At 33.4% G+C, this 18,161-nt stretch overlaps 1 protein-coding gene across 4 annotated transcripts in view; it reads left to right on the forward strand.

Moving 5' to 3' along the window:
• The window catches only part of LOC149804986 (nephrocystin-1-like), a 147,324-nt gene extending 131,416 nt beyond the window's left edge, over positions 1 to 15,908 (forward strand). For 2 of the 4 annotated variants that reach the window (XM_089946229.1, XM_089946237.1), the window contains exons 27-30: positions 5,002 to 5,043; positions 11,148 to 11,264; positions 12,425 to 12,580; positions 13,101 to 15,908. In XM_089946229.1, the coding sequence (XP_089802355.1) occupies positions 5,002 to 5,043; positions 11,148 to 11,264; positions 12,425 to 12,580; positions 13,101 to 13,118 (333 nt within the window). In that variant the 3' untranslated portion in view covers positions 13,119 to 15,908. The remainder of the gene's footprint in view (positions 1 to 5,001; positions 5,044 to 11,147; positions 11,265 to 12,424; positions 12,581 to 13,100) is intronic. The other 2 variants (XM_089946244.1, XM_089946251.1) reach the window with 1 other exon arrangement.
• Positions 15,909 to 18,161: the final 2,253 nt, after the last annotated feature.

The raw sequence follows: 18,161 nt of genomic DNA on the forward strand, positions 1-18,161 counted from the left end.
AGTCAAATAATCAATTTCCTGTAAATCTCTTTAAGTTGAGCAGAGATTTTTTTTAATGACCATCAGCACATGTTCATTTTGTTCCATTAGATGATAAGAAAAAAACAAGTTGGCAAGAAAAGTAATTATATGAACAGAAGCAAAGAATTTTCATAATTAAAAATGAGCAGAAGGATTTACAGACATAAAATTTGTGTTGATTTGCAAGGGTGAAATTATTGATTTAATGCCCTCTAATGGTCTCCTGTTTTGTCACCTGGGTGATCAGTTTCCATGTCAAAACTTTTGGAAACTGAACATCCAGACTCCCAGTGTCAAATACCTTAAGAGAGCTCCGAGTAGGTAACAAATATGCATCCATTTTTTTTACCTGGCATTATTCATTCATTTCTTTGCTTTTATTTCCAGTAGTTGCATTCATGCACAATTTGTCCTTAATTTTTATATTTGAATGCAATATACAAATAGCGTTACCTACCATATATACTTATAAGACAAGTCCAAGTGCAAACTGAATAGACCCAGGTCTGCTGGCACATAATCTCGGTCTGGACAGTTTGTTAGTAGTCAGTAATACAAACAACACAGACCTTGATCTCCAAGTGCATTATGCTATGGCAGATCAAGATCCTTGTTGTTTACAGTTTGACTTGACTTATAAGGGAGTATATACGGTAGTTTTAGATCATGCAAGGGTTTACACAACATTGATCTTCTACCCATTTATCAGCAATGTCTTGTATTCTCAGTATTGATTATTAAGTGTGATATAAAGATTTCAAAATGTTGTTATTTTAGAATTTGCTTACTATGCATTTAATAGCATGCTTTTTTATTTTGCCTAAATTGTGTTCTTCATGCCATAGAATGTGAGTATAGTTATAAAATATATTCAGTTATGTTACCATATGTACTTGCTTATAAGTAAGTAATTTTTCCAATTATATCCATATTCTCTATAAACCTGCTTCATTTGAACCTGAGATCCCTATGTACATTTGCTCATTGATGCTTTTGGTGCTTTTCACAAATTCAGGTAATAGCTTGTTCTACAGCTTGGCAGATGCTATGTCCATCACGCAGAGTGATACCTGAATTCATTAATCACAGTGTTCCAATGAGTTTTCTGCAGCTATTCCACTTCTTTGTTGTGTCATACAAGCTTAACCAGTTAAATACTGGCTAGAGACTATATTTTGCATCAAAATTTGTATTTTGTACATGATCTAAGCACACAGCTCCCATGTACCCAAAAAATAAGCCTGAATTAGCGTAAAATACACCATATTTAGCAGTCATTAAAATAGGGAAAATGAATTTTGCCAGACTAGACAATGCCAGCTTCAGAAAGTGCAATGAATGAATTATAAAGTTTGTAAAAAGGAAAGGTATTGGCTCTTTTTTGTGGACATTTTATCACTGCAGTCCAAGAAGTGAAACTGACCAAGTGAACTAGCTGATTTTTTTAATTGTTACACATCTGAACTAAGTCCAAGCTGTATACTATAAAACCCAAATTACACCCATCAGTCATACTGCAAAATAAATGGAGTTAAAAGTTATTTGAATAAAACTTAAGATATACAAGGTCTTTTTTAAATAGCCAATATAACCAGTGAGGAAACCCTGGGAAATTCTATTTCTTTACAAATTGAACCCTATGCAGAATATGAAACTGTATAGTGCCACCATCTTCTCATTGGGTGTTGCTTATAACTGGCATAGCTCAAGAACCATTGAACTTATTCTGAGGTCGTGGGTTCGATCCCCAGCCAAGTCATACCAAAGACTTTCAAAAATGGTACTAACAGCTGCCTCACTTGGCACTCAGCATTAACAGGCTAGTATTAGGACTGGTTGGCCTGGTGTCAGGATAATGTAAATGGGAGGGAATTCATACTACATGTCTGCGGCATGATGTTCCAGTGCTAGACATCACTATAAAACTGTCACAGTGCAGACATCATAGCAATATGACTGAAAAGTTGTTAAAACTATGTTAAAAATCCAAAATCACACACACACACACACACACACACACACACACACACACAGACACACACACACACACACACACACACAGACTTATTCTGATGCATTGTTTCATAAACTACCATGTGCCTTTGATGGCTTTAGTCTCATTTTCAGGAGTTATGGACCCTGATTGTTTGTCTTCCTGACTTTTGTTTCCACAGGATATTTTGCCCAAGATGTGTTGGATTTCAATCAAATTTGGCAGGTGGCATGAAATTAAGAATAATTTTAGTAAGGAATAAATTGCATTTCAGCCAAAGTCAGAATGTACCATGATATACCTTGAATGAGCAGGAACTCAAGCACTTGATATTGTTTAGAAGAGTTAAGGCCAGCCTGAATAAAGTGGAGAGAGGAAGAGAGACTCTTTGCAATGCTTTTGATTAAAAGAATGTGTGCAGCTTGATGTTGACTGAATTGTCAACCGACATAAAACCCAAGAGTATCAGAACCACCACTCTATTTCTGCACCATAACTTGCTTAATTATTAGGCAAATTTCAACTATGTTTGATATGCAGTAGGACACTGATGAGACCTTTGCAGATTTTGATTGCTTTCTATCTCATTTTGCAGAGTTATGGACCCTAACTTTCAGATCCACTCATTTTTATTTCCACAAACAGACTTCCTTAATTATTATTGAATTTTAACCAAAATTTGTATGCATCATTATAAGATGATGAGAAGTTTGAATGATTTCTCTTGTCAGCTTTCTATGCCAATTTTTAATAGTTATGGTTTCTAATCATCAGACTCATCCACGTTTCCACATAATAACTCCATTAATTTTTATTAATGAATTTCAAACCAAGTTTGGTTTGGTATCCAGCCTAATATTGATGAGACATTCGTTGACTTGGAACATCATCATTCTGCATCATTGTTTAGTCAAGTTATAGCCCCAAATTGTCAGGTCCACCCACTATGATTTCCATGCAGTAATAATTGTTCTTTCTTTTCCACATGATTTTGTAAGCTGATTGATACTGACAAGATACTGGCTACGTCTGATTGTCAGCCTTCTATGTAGTCATTTAGTACATGGCCCTGATATTCAGGCTTACCTACCATCATTTTGCCAATAATTCCCAACTGTAATTAAATTTTACTAAATTTAGTATGCAGTTTGATGTTAATAAAGTCTTTGCTGAGTTCAGTCACCAGTTTTCTATGTTATTGTTTTTGAAGAATCCCAGATTCATGGCCCCACACACATTCAGCTGAGCACAATAACTCATTTATTATCATTAGATTTCAACAAAATTTAGTAGGCAGCACAATGTTAATAAAACCTTGGCTCAGACATCAGCAGTTTATATCATTTTTTAAGAGAGGTATAGCCCGAAGTTGCTGGACCATTCACTTTCTTTTAAGCACAGTGACTTTCTTAATTCCTGTTAGACTGCAACCTAATTCATTATACAATTAATATTGATAGGATCTCAGGTTTGATTTTCAGCATTCTATGTTATCATTTAGCAGAGTTTTGGCCCCTGATCATCAAACTGATCCTATTTCAGTTTTGCATTTCTTGAATTTCTGGAAATTCTTTTCAGAGAGTGAAGCATCAGTCCTTTCAAGGGACTCTTGTTATATTGGTAACACCATGGCTGACATAGATTTTCAGCATTTTGCATCAGTATTTGTTGGAGATTTGGTCACTCATTGTTGGATGCACCCACTTTTATTCCTCCACAATAACTTCCAAAATTATGATAGGATATAAATATACTTTTATATGCAACTTCAGATTGTCAGCTTTTAGGGATTGTTAGCTTTCTATGTCATCATTTTAGAAATTTATAGCAGCTGAATATTGGAACCATATATTTTCTTTCAGCACAGTAACTCTTTTAATATATCAGCGGGGGGGGGGGTATTTAGTATTTTATGCAAATTTTATATGTAACTTTTTATTGATTAGAGATCAGCTGGTTTCAGTAGTCTGTGCTCTAAATCATTAGTTAATGTCTTCATTTGCCAATGTACCTTTATGTAATTCATTTACTATGTCAGCTTCATCACCTAGCACCTACCTCAACAAAACAAAACTTGTCTGTTTTCAACAAAACAATAATGTCAAAATCAATTACTGGAATTTCATTTTCAGCTGAATCAATTTTTAGATGCATATTTGTGATGCTGTAGGAAGGAGTTAATGGTAGACAGCTCTTCTTTAAGGAGTTAATGGTAGACAGCTCTTCTTTAAGGAGTTAATGGTAGACAGCTCTTCTTTAAGGAGTTAATGGTAGACAGCTCTTCTTTATGCTGAATTTTTGGAAGTGCTGCTAAAATACCCACTTAAAGCCATGCAAGAAATGTATTTTATATAGACAGGCTTCTTGTATATTGTGTCTAACCTTTTCCCCATATCTACCCTTCTTTTCCCTGCATTTACCCCTCTTTCCCCCTTATCTATCCTTATTTTCCCTGCATCTACCCCTCTTTTTCCCTTATCTACCCTTCTTTTCCCTGCCTCTACCCCTCTTTTCTCTTTATCTACCCTTCTTTTCTTTCATCTATCTACTTTTCTTTTTTGCTTATCTACCCTTCTTTTCTTCTTATCTACCCTTCTTTTCCCATTATCTACCTCACTTAACCCTTCTCATGATTATGATCTGTGTTGCCAGTTATATCGTGCTACCATGTAACTGACACCAAAAATGTATTTGCTTGCAGAACATTTTTAATTCTTATACTTTCCAGTTTTCAATTTCCTATTTAATATCAGTTTTAAATACAATTGCAATATTTTCTTCATGCTATCAGTGCATGATATCAGACAAGATATTTTTCCTAGATATGGCTTCATGCTCTTAAGCGTTTCTTACAATAGATGTCTATGCAGTTTAGGAACACATTAACCATCCCCTTGAAGTTGAAATTTTTGCACAAGGTTTATGCATGTACAGATGATTAAATAAAGGCAAGCATAATAGATTTTGTATGCCTTTCTTTATTGTAGTCTAAAACCTATTCTCAAGCATTCACAAGCTTGTCATCAAAAGTAAGCTAATAATATTATGTTATATGAGGATGTTTTGTTTGTATTTTTGAATTTCAGTTTGCAATTTTATTTACGATACATCAGAACCTTGTTTATCCAAACTCTCCAGAGGAACCTAAAAAGTGTTCCGGATTAAAGGAAGTTTGAGTTTGGTTTATGACTTGCCACTACTTTAGATGATCTGGGGTGTAGGTGGGGAACATACATGTGTCTGTGGTTCCTGTGATACATGTGTCTGTGATACATGTGTCTATGATACATGTGTCTATGATACATGTGATACATGTGTCTTTGATATATGTGTCTGTGATAAATCAGTAATCCAGATGAACATGGTTCAGATGAAAAAGGTTCAGTTGTAACATTTGCCTTTCACGCATTTTGTTGAAAAGTTTTGAAATGAATATTTAACATGGGAAACATTAGAGCATTGGTTCTTAACTTATCTATATTTTCTGATCTGAAAAAACCAAAACATTTTCTTTGCCCTATTTCTCAATGTTTGTTTTATACTGAACAATATTGTAGTGAGAAACATGTACTAAACCATGATATCTCAAATAAAGTGTTACATACCAAAATGCAGTATAACAAGAATGTTCAAAATAAAACACACAGCATTAAAATTTGCATGCAGCCCACGTTGGTATTATTTTGATCATCATAGTAGCATAATATCCTTAAATCCGTAAATCACTGTTTTTATTAGGCATGTCTAGCAGATCAAAGATTTTGACTGACACATGCTTTCAGCAAATGGATATTGGTCAAAGGATATCTCAAATATAAGTATTCAAATCATCTTTGATTAGTTTATTCATTAAATTGTTAAACAAATACCTTAATGAAATAAATTTCTCAGGGCTCTAGGTTTTGTTTATAGCTTGTTTGTTTGTCAAACACTCAATGGAAGTATTGTCCATTAAGTTTAATTCAGTGATGACTAGGTCAAGTGGACACATTGTTTCTTTGTTCAACATATAATAGAGGTGTTTTGGGTTATTATGTTTTCCTAATTGTTTAAACAATCTATATCCACAAAGCACAAGATATGAATGCTTATCTCCTGGATATAATAAAAGCCATTTAATAAAGTGGTTGCCCCTGCAGACACTACATCAGTCCCTAACACAACATGGTTTTTAACTATGTTTGGTCACAGTCTGTCAGCACATACTGCCTTTAAAACAAAATATATGAAGCCTAGACCCAGTGGAAGAAAATAAAAGATATTAGCAATGACAACTAACCTTATTATAATCCTACAGAAGATTTACATGGGACCTGATCAAATAAAACTTCACAGTCAGATTTTTACCAGAGATGCCCTTAAGTTGGGTGCTGCATTTTTTCGACATAATAAGTCAGATTGTTCTTGGTTATTAATTAATGTTTTAGAACAATAGAGTGGAATAAAATACCGTTGTTTGATAAATTGTAAAGTACAATTTACTAAAAGTAAAAATAATTTGTATAAATTACTTTGAGAGGAAGCCAGTTAATCATGGAAGGATAATATTGAAAGTAAAGCAGTGTTTATTTGGATTTGAGTTCAGAACAATGGTTTTCCCCTCATGAATTCCTGGTCTACCTGATGTTTGCCAAGTTCTTTACTTAAGTTTTGGCAACATATCTGATCTAGCTTATAATTTATAGTGTTCTGGAAATGAACTTTTGACCCTTATCCTGGTCCTCTTGTTGTGTCATGTTTTTATATTAAGGTTGTTGACATTAGAATTACACATTCATATCTTAACATCAGTCATTTAGTTTAGTAATAATATGAGAGGGTTTATTTATTTAAATATTCATTGGAATTACAATGTGCTCATTAATACTTTCAGTCTAAATCACTATTTTGTGATTTTTGTCCATTAATTTTGGATTGTATCATTATCAATCAAGACTGTTAGCACGTCGACACTGTTACAGACTATTGTTACATCAGCACGTTCCAGATTTGACTTCATTTGGAACAGCACTTGAATTTATCAAGAATGGTATAGACGTTTGGACTTGTGATAAAATTTATAATATATTGGTTTTGAGATGTACCCTCCATTAGAGGCTGATTAGAAGGAAGTTAAGGGAATCAAATCTGAGTTCTAACAATGTCCAAAAAAATTACCAGTATTTCCCTCATGAGTTAGTGACCCATATTTGTAATTCAAAGTAATTGTAACTGCATGTTGATTTTGAATTCATTTTAAGGGTTAACCTATACTGTTTTGACATAATGAAATCAATATATTTTGTCTTGTTGTTTTCAAGATAAAGACTGCCCTTGAACTTAATATTTGAGTTAATTATCACAAGGCATAGATTTGATAAATAAATGACAAGCAAATGGTCAGTGACACATTCTTTATATGGACAATATGTATTGCATATATAAGCAAATGGTCAGTGAAACATCAGTTACATGGACACTACACATCACACATACAAGCAAATTGTCAGTGACACATCCCTTGCATGGACATTACACATCACACATACAAGCAAATGGTCAGTGACACATTCCTTATATGGACATTACACACCACACTACACATACAACCAAATGTTCAGGTGAGACATCCCTATATGAACACTCCACATTACGTATATGAGCTTTAACAGTTGATACAAGACATGCTAAAGGCCTAATTATGGCATGTAAGTGCAAAAAATTATGTTCAGAAGCATACTTTAATTTTTTCTTTATTTGTTTCACAAAAGTTTTGGCTAGATTCGTATATTTATGCCTGATGTTAATTTTTTTCACAACTTGCATGTTCTAATATCAATTTATTTTGATAATTTGCATGTTCTGATGTTAATTTTCTCTTCACAACTTGCATGTTTGACATTTGACAGTATTAACACTAATATATTCAGCACCATTATTATACATATGAATTAAAACATTAGCATGCAAATGTAATACTAATTGTATATTTTTACATACCACTTTATTAGGTATATATCCTGGATTTTTACCTGGCTTTTAACAATTTATAAGTACCTTAACAGTGTTTGTATTATGTTCCAATCTGACGGTTATATCATTACTTAATTCAGTTACTACATGCTTTCAGTACACCGTATGAAAGATGTAAGTGAGTCAAAGTATCATCCTTAACACATTAACCCCTGGAGGTTTTTGTCATTTTCGCCTGAAATTTGAGTAGGAAACACATTCTGAAAGCTTTTTCTGAATACATCCTAATAAATCAACTTCCAGGTGATTTTCCAATAACCTAATGCCTAGTTGTGTTAGAAACATCATTTTTCATGAGCAGAAAGGTAAAAGTTTGATTTTTTTTATCATTTTTTGTTGGTTTAATGGACCCATTATTTTTGTATTGAGACCACTCTTTATTCCAAATGCCCATCTTATTCTACTTTTTGCAAAGGTTCATCTGCCTGTTTGCAGTTCATACCAGTCTGCCTTACATCTGAGACCAAAAACTATAAAATCCAGACACAAAATCAGATTCCGACCACTGGTGAATATGGGTGGAAAAAAATTGGGTCCAAAAAATTAGATTTTTCCCTCTGTATTTTGTAGTGCAACTAGAAATTCCAGATTATTTGGTATCTTGTAGAGCTACATCTGTCTACCTTTCTATAATACCACCCACTTTGGTATATCATACATGACCTTGACGCTACAGAGCTCGGCAGTAGGCTACTACCTTCTGCCACGTAAACTCATCACCAGGGGTTAATGTGTTAATTCATTTATTACTTGCTTTCAGTACACTTTATGAAAGCTCTAAGTAAAGCAATGTATCATCCCTTAATTCAGTTGTTACATGTTTTCAGTAAACTGTATGAAAGATGTAAATGAAGCAGTGTACTATCCCTTATTTCAGTTATTACTTGCTTTCAGTACAGTCTTTGAAAGGTGTAAATAAGCAGTGTATCATCAATAATTCAGTTATTACATGCTTTTAGTATTCCATAAAAAGATATAAATGAAGCAGTGTATCATCCCTTAATTCAGTTATTACATGCTTTCAGTACACTTTATAAAAGATGTGAATAAATCATTGTATCATTACTTAATTCAGTTATTACATGCTTTTGGTACACTGTTTGACAGATGTAAACAAAGTAATGTATAACACAAGTATGTAACATGATCTAAATTGCTAACATTGAGCCAGACCTGCTGATGTATAAAACATCAGTAAATTAGGGCCAACACTGTTCATTTTAAGTGATCATTAACTTCTGGCACATTGTATGACAGCAGATCTGGATATATGTCTTATGTGTTTCCCAATGATTTTCCCTACTTTGGGGTTGTCTGGATGGTAGGTCAGGATAAATGGTATCCTATCAGCCTTTTCCTCCTTTCCATATTTTAGTAGGTCATCATGGTTTGTTTAGCCCTCTGGGTTGCCTCCGTAATCAGGCCTTTATCGTAGCCTGGGTAAATTAAATGTTTAGATAGCTCTTCAGACCTTTTTAGGAATGTTTCATCTTCAGAGCAAATTCTGCATATCCTCTGTTTTGGATAACAGCTAGTTGGGGGAAGATACTGGTGTTTATCAGTTGGTTTTGAGTAGGTGTCTGTATGGAGTTTGTTTTCTATCAGTCTGGTTGTTGTGTCCAGGAAAACGTGCTTTGAGTTAGAGACATCTGCCGTGAATTTTATTGAGGGATGGAAGTTGTTTGCCTTTGATATGAAATCATCCAGACTTTCTCTTCCGTGTTGCCACTTCATTTCTATATCATCGATAATGCATACCCACTGGTATGGTAAGTTCAACCGATGCTGAAAGTTGACCCTCCAGTTTTCCCATAAAAATATTAGCATATGAAGGGGCCATTTTTGTACCCATTGGTTCCATTAATTTGGAGGTAGTTTTCTTCATTAAATTCAAAGTTATTGAGTTTTAGGACAAGCTCCAGGAGTTGGACTAGGAAGTGTGTGGGTGGATTGTCTACAGTTCTAGTTTCCCATGCTTCTCTACACGCCTGTGTCCCTTCGTTATCGGTATGTTAGTATACAAAGATGTGACATCTAAGGGAACAAGCAATGTATCTGGCAGTAATGGTTCACTTGCTTTGCTTTTTATGAGGTAATCAGTCGTGTCATGAAGATATGGTGGTAATTTGTGGACATGTGGTCTCATAAAGAGAACAACAACATTCTCCTAACTTTGCTTTCCTGACACAAGTTGCTCAGTTTCAGGTCCTGCTGATCAAATTGCAAGGTTCTTTGAGATGTACCTATGAATAACATGTATAGAAAATGAGATTAAAAGCACCATATATATACTCACTTATAAGTCCTGCCAACTGCTCAGACCCAGATCTGCCATTGCATAATGCACCAGCAGAGCTGGGTCTGTGCAGTTAAGAGTAATCAGTAGAACAAACAACATAGACCCTGATCTGCAGGTGCATTATGCTATGGCAGATCGGGATCTTTATTCTTTGTGGTTTGACTTGACTTATAAGTGAGTACATACGACATATCGTTATCACTGGACAAGGCTTTACCTTTGTTTTATGACATTTTGAAAAAGGTTGTGGATATGACTACATGTATCATCAAGCAATGGCTTAACATTTGAGAAATGTGATATAGATTTTAGAATAACTGTTTTTAAGTTTAAAATTTCTATCGCAGGTCTACAGACCATTATTACATATTTTTCTTTCTTCAGTCAGCAATGTGTATTTTTTAGCCAACATAAAGCAATGACCATCGAGTACATCCCATAAATAGAAACAAAAGGGCAATATTTATGAGTCACATTTCCATTTTCTGCAATTTGTTGGTCTTAGAGTGTTTCCAGCATGGCCATTAACTTATGTGATAAACCTTTGCTCTTAATGTTAGTGCTATTATAGTCAGTATGTGACAGTACTCATTTTCATTTGTTTGTGGATATTTAAGCCTTATTAATCATTCTGTGTGTTCATTTTTAGAAAATATTTAAGTGTGTTAGGTTGTGTATTAAAATGCTTGTTTTGTTTTCTCACAGAAATATCTATTGTTATATTGTACTTTTAAGAATGATAAAAAGTCTGTTTCTAAATATGTTCATTGATTGCAATGGATGCTGTCACAAAATTTAAATTTTCATTTGTTGTCCATTTAGAGAGATTATGAATTCATGAAGCAGCAGTTTTGCAAGGTTGTCATGGAAACAATATATCCACTGCACCATTCCACCTACTTGCCGGAGTTTATCAGTGGAAACTTTGAAAATGAAATGGTAAGACTTGTATCTTAACATAGAACAAAATCAAATGTTTCTCTGATGTTTTGAATCAGTTCCATCTGATAAAGCTGCTTACCAAAACGTTTGTTTCTTTTATGGTCATTATTGTTGTTGAGCTCTTGCTGTTGGAAAAGTGAAGATAAAACCATCTTTTTTTCGCAAAGCAGTGGCAGGGACATAGTCAACAGTTTAATTAAAGTTTTAGTCAAAGTTTTTCACTTTCATATATTTTTTAAAATCTCTCATGTATCCTTTTCATACTTGGAATATCCATTAGAGAGCAAATTCAGTACTGATTTTGTGACACACTCTGTCATCCCTTCAGTTTTGGATTCAAGGTCACAAACATTGATTTACATTAAGGTTTGCTTACAGTTTTGGTATGTTTTCATTTTCTTAACCTTTTGATTGATTCTGTTGGTATGAAGACTCCTGACTTTTAAACAAGAACAATTCATCTTGTGACATACTGGCTCATTCATTTGACCTTGGGATCAAGGTTCTAGACATAGAAGATACAGATTCTTATAAAAAATATGGACTCTACATTCAAGTCACAACTTTATTATATTTGATGACAAAAATAAAGATTTCACCAAACAAAGTAATTACATTTATCTTGATATGGTGTTCAGTTGACTCTGAAATTGGAATCTGCTTAAGAAATGGTATTACTTGTTCACCTTCATGTGCGGATGTAGACGTCACATTACTTTAAATCATGCCTTTTTATGGACAAAAAAAAAAATTCAGACATGAAGCTTAATCAAGATGGGATATATTTTACAACATTAATCATCTGGAGAAGATTTTGTCTTTCCAGTGAAAGCAAATATTTGGATAGTGCCAGAAAAACTGGAATGCAACCTAAGTACAAAACATTGTCAGAATTGATGCATAAAATTGTTTTCTGGTCCTTTTCTAAGTCATAAAAATGATGTCAATCCAGCTGCAACTGAATTTGAGTTATGCAAATTAGGAAATTAGATAACCAGATGATATCTAAATTGGACATTTTTTTCCCTAAAAAATACTAAGTTTAATTGGTATCTTACTTGTTTAGCACTGTGGTAATTGATTTCATTAAATGTTGAGTTTTTTATTTCAAGGTCATCCATTAGAGTAAGTCTTGATTTATATCATTGATGTTACAGAAACGTGCAGAGCATATCGAGACATTCAAGATCAAGAAACGTGAGAAGAGTATTCTGGGATTGCTTCTGTCAGCTGATATATCATTTGCACCAGTAGATCTGAAGGAAGTGTCCTTCAACATGATTGGCCCATTCTGTCTCACACAACCAACACATGTAAGAATTAACAGATTGTAAAATATATCGACATGTATAATTCAGTACAATAGTCTCTTGAACATAGTCCTTTTGAAACAGGTATTGGTGTGCATTCATACCACAATACCATTTTCTTTGAATGTCCTAGGCCCTAATAACTGTTGTGGTTTGTGTGTGTGTGTGTGAGAGAGAGAGAGAGAGAGAGAAAGAGAGAGAGATGTTCTGACTATCCTTGAACATACTTCACCTAATGTTTAGATGCTCATAGCATGTTTTAAGTACCAAATTAAGTATAGTTTACATCAATATGCAAAGTTCCAGGCTTTAGTGAAGAATAATAATATTCACATATTCGTACAAGCAGAAATAAAAATATTCTTATTTGCATTGCATAGTTAATTTTATGTTTAAAAATAAATTTTATTGATTTTTACAAGGAGCTACTTGTATGTATGTATGTAGGTATGTATGTATGTGACCCAACATTTCTGTCTGTCTTATATATATGAATTAATGAAGCTAATATTTTCTTTTCCAGGTAATAGTCGAGAGCTAGAACCTTTCTTTTTAAATCTCTTCAGCACCAGATGTCTTAAATTCATAGCTCTCTATTTTTCTTGCTACAGATGTACCTATTTGTCAAGCACAGAAGGTGTTTTCTTAGACCATTGAATTAGTTGTACTATCATAGACCATTGATTTAGTTGTAATATCACAGACCATTGAATTAGTTGTAATATCATAGACCATTGAATTAGTTGTAATATCATAGACCATTGAATTAGTTGTAATATCATAGACCACTGAATTAGTTGTAATATCATAGACCATTGATTTAGTTGTAATATCACAGACCATTGAATTAGTTGTAATATCATAGACCATTGAATTAGTTGTAATATCATAGACCATTGAATTAGTTGTAATATCATAAACCATTGAATTAGTTGTAATATTTAGTGCATAAAGTACCAGCAGTGAAATGTGAAGGTTTATACCCCTTTCATCAACTACTTAAGAAATGACTAATTTTAGCCACTAGTCAATCGATATAAACTTATTCCTAGCAAGTTATGGACTAAAAAAATTATATTAAACAACTGGACAGGTACTTGTAATACAGTCAAACCTGTTTTAATCAGACACAGAGAGAGTCAAATTGTCCTTTGTACAATTGAATGCAGGATCATGTCAGACTTGGTTGAAGAAGTATCATCATTCTAAAGTATAATTATCATTATTATTTTATGTTATTATTGTTGTTTTTATTCTTTTTCTTCTTCTTGTTCTTATTCAACTTCTTCTTCTTATTATTATTATTATTATTATTATTATTACTATTATTTCAGACAATTCACCTAACTTCCTATTTTAAGATTTTACTGTATAAATTTGACATTCATAAATTCTGGTGGAAAAGGTTTTTCTCAGAGTTTCAAGCTTTTCCTCTGTTGATATTTCACATAGTACGTTTTTGCTTTTGTGTATATATATATATATATATATATATATATATATATATATATATATAGTAAGGAGTTAGCTGGCTCACCTGTTGTATATTGCAGTAGGAGTCAGCTGTCTCAGAAATAACAGACCTAGGCCAGTTATAAAAGGTGTCAACTAAATGGTTTACAGGTCACCTTTGTTCAAATGCTTGTGATACCATTTAAGTTGAGACACTGTTCCCATTATTTATTTTGTTATCAAATATGCACAAGTTTTCATTCTCAGTTCTGTTTTTGTGAAGAATCTCACACACTATTCCTTTAAAATTTTAAAGAGCAGAATATCTTATGTGAAATATAGACTAGTTTTGGTCACTTAAATATTCTTGGATTAAAAACCATGCCCTAATAATTAAATGCCAGTTTACATTATATATCAGACATGTAGATCTGGTATGTATATTGTCAGTTTGTTTTTCTCAGAACACAATGCATTTTCTGCATACAGAATTATGCAGACATTTTCATTCTACAATAATACTTTAGCTGGTTGATGAGGATGGAGGATATTACATACAATAATTACCATCCACATACCTGACAGAAATAAGCAGTAATTGAAAGAAGAATTTAATTATTCTCATTTTTAAGCAAAAGCTAACCATAATCTTTATCCCCAAACTTGTTATACAGTAAAAACTGATAGAATTTGTAGAACCAGTCATATTTTTTATGCAAAATGATAATTTTGGGGTAAAATTATTTTTCTGATAATATTTTTTGAGGAATATACGGTAATTAGTAGTCATCTTTGCACACATCACCCCTAGAAAAAAAGACATTTACCCCAGCAAATAATTTCTAAGCAATATTGTGGCTTTATTTGAATTTTTTAAATTGATGTTGGAAAGATTAGGTAATTTTCACTGACAGATTGACTTAGGACAGTGTTTATAAGCAAGTTAAGTTATGTTTACATATTAATTCACATGAGATGTATTTAAATGCCTCTTCTGTGAAAACAAAGGGTTTGTTTGCACAGTAGATATGTTCTAATGACTGCTTTAAGCAATAAAAATACCACTGATTGGGTTGGAATCACCTGGCCATTGATTGCACAAAGCAGTAAAAAAAAAACATCAATTGGTTTTTTACTGCACAAAGCAGTAAAAACCATCGATTAGTTTTTTACTGCACAAAGCAGTAAAAAAACATCAATTGGTTAAGAAACACCTGGCCATTGGCTACACAAAGCCATAAAAAACCAATGATCAGTTAGGAAACACCTGGTCTGTGACTGCATAAAACAGTAAGAAGCCATTGTTTGGTTGGGGAACACCTGGCCATTGATTGCACAAAGAGGTGACCATTGTGTGATTAGGAAACACCTGTCATTGACTCCATAAAGCAGGTGACCATTGTGTGGTTAGGAAACACCTGATTATTGACTGCATAAATCAGATGGGAATGACCATCGAGACCAGGTGACTGCTATAATAAAGTGTCCATTAGGCAAGGTTTGTCTTTACATATTTAAACACATACATATTTAAAATAAGAATATTGCTTATAGAAGAATAGTACATAACTATGTATTTGTGTATTTCAAATTGATAACTATATTCCTACTTATTTGACCATATGAAAGTGAAGCATTTATGTATATATTGTTATCAGGGTATGTACAAATATGTCATAGAAGCCATGTGATAACATATTGTCAGACTGCATATTGAATTTAGTCGCATAAATGTATTCAGCTTAAAAGAAAATTTAAATAAGACCATCCATTTTAACTTTGCAAGCAGTAGTGTTACAGTGTTTATAATATTCATTAATTGTATGTGAATAGTATTTATATGTGTACATGTGTAAATAAACTTCTACACTAATGTCAAGCTTCTGTTGCAAATACTTGGTTTTATTGTTACACTTCTGTCATATTGCCTGTAGTTTAGAAAGAAAAAAAAAATTCCAGAGCTGCTGTTGTCAACAGCTTACCTGCATACAGGCTACGATTGTTAGCAGTTTTAAACATGGAGTTGATTTTGTTTGAGAGATGTGTCTTCCATCACAAAAGTAAGAAAGTTATGGAGAATAATTTGCCAGCATACTATTGACTCAGATCCGGGTCTTTGTCCCAGTTCAGGTGTTATGTTACCCTGTGTAAATCACAAACCCATCTGAGAGCAGTATCGACTCAAATTTGTCTTTTGCTCTACTGGCCATAAACCAAAATAGCTTATGGAGTGGTCTGTTGTCTGTTGCCCATTGTCCATCCTTCCATTAGCACAAGTTTGTTATTGCTAATCCTCCTAAACTACCTGGAGCATTGTCATGAAACTTTACATACACATTTATCCCATGGTCTAGTTGGTCCTACATGAAAATGGTGCACCTTGTACATCCAGTATGGCCATCTTGAAAATCTTGTTATTGCTATTCTTCCTGCATTGATAGTCATCTCAACATGAGATTTCCACTATCGTAATTTTTATATCTGCACACTTCTAAATAAAAATGATGCCAATCTGCAGTCCAATATGGCCTCCATGGCAGCCATCTTAAAAATCTACCAAAATATTTCTTATGATGTCCAGTTGGTCTTAAATTAACATGGTGCCAATCTGACACTCAATATGGCTACCACACAGTGGCCATTTCAAAATCTTGTTATCACTACTCCTCCTGAATAAATAGTCATATCTTCATGGGGTTTTCATGAAGAGACTTCTTGTAATGTTTTGTTGATTTTAAATTAAATTGGCACTGATTGTACTGCACATCTAGTATCATGGCCATCTTGAAAATCATATTTTAGCTACTCTTGTTGACATTGGGGTTTTGTCAAAAGAGTTCAAATGGTGTCTGCTTGGTCTTAAAATGGCTAACCCTCAATATGGTCACAATGATGACTGTCTTGAAAATATTGATATCTCTACTCCCAAATGGATGGCTATATCAGCATGGTGTTTCAACATACAGACTTCATTAGATACTTAGTAGGTCCTAAATTAAACTAGTGCTAAACATGCAGTGTGGCTGCCATGACAGCTTTTGTGAAAATCTTGTCACTACTGCCCCTTAATGATTGATTTGTATGTCATGGGGTTTGACCATTAGACTTCTGTCTACTTTGTCCTAAATGAACATTGTACCATCCAGTATGCCAGAACAGAAGTTAATTTGAAAATCTTGTTATTGCTGAAGAATATCAGAGCTGGTTTCAACACTCAGTAGTTAATAGGAAGAAATGGTTTTATCATGAATTCCAGGAAATTTTCTCACGAAGTAGAGTGTCAGTCCTTTCAATTGACTCTTGCTACACAGTATGACCACAGATAACAGTCTGGTCCCAATATTTATGAAACTTTGACTCTTGTTACACACTGTGGTAACATATCATAGCCTAGTCCCAAATTCCAGAAACTCTATGTGAGTGCACATTCAATCATATTTTGACAGCTGTCAATCAGGAAACCAATTGAAATACAAGAGATTTCAAGTTAGTAATACATTTTGATATAAATTCCAGTTGTGTGTGTGTATATATATATATATATATATATATATATATATATATATATATATATATAGTATATTGTGAACAAATATGATTGAGAAAGGTAATTGTTAATTTGAGTGAGCAATTAAGCTAAGGAGTTTTACCAGTGGGGGGTCTGAAGTGTTTATTCTACTGTTGTTACCAAAAATTAGTGAACACCCTGATACATTGCTGCATTAATGACAGCAGATCTGGGTCTGTTTCATTTGCAGTTCAGTGTGTATTGTATATGGGTCGACATAGCTGCAAAGAACACAAAGTTTTCTTGTTTTGTTCTTGGCTTTAAATCTACAGGTGAGACAGCATATTTCACAGAACACTTTTTTTCCACAATCTCCACTGCAATATAAATCTGAGATCTTCTGCTCTGTGATATAATTTTCTTTCTTTTAAACTCTAAATCAGAATTTTAAACCACAAATGTTACAAGTTATTTTCCATGAATAACATGGATAAGATGAAAGGGCAAGGTCTTGAACTTATTATGAAAAGACAAAATTTTAGCAAAACTATTTAAAGCTTTAAATGGTTGAACTAAGATTGCTGTTTCATTAAAGAAAATCTTTAATGCATTTGAGACTTTCTT

This window comes from Sinohyriopsis cumingii, chromosome 2 (assembly GCF_028554795.1).
Source record: "Sinohyriopsis cumingii isolate HCF-2022 chromosome 2, ASM2855479v2, whole genome shotgun sequence".
Lineage (NCBI taxonomy): Eukaryota > Metazoa > Mollusca > Bivalvia > Unionida > Unionidae > Sinohyriopsis > Sinohyriopsis cumingii.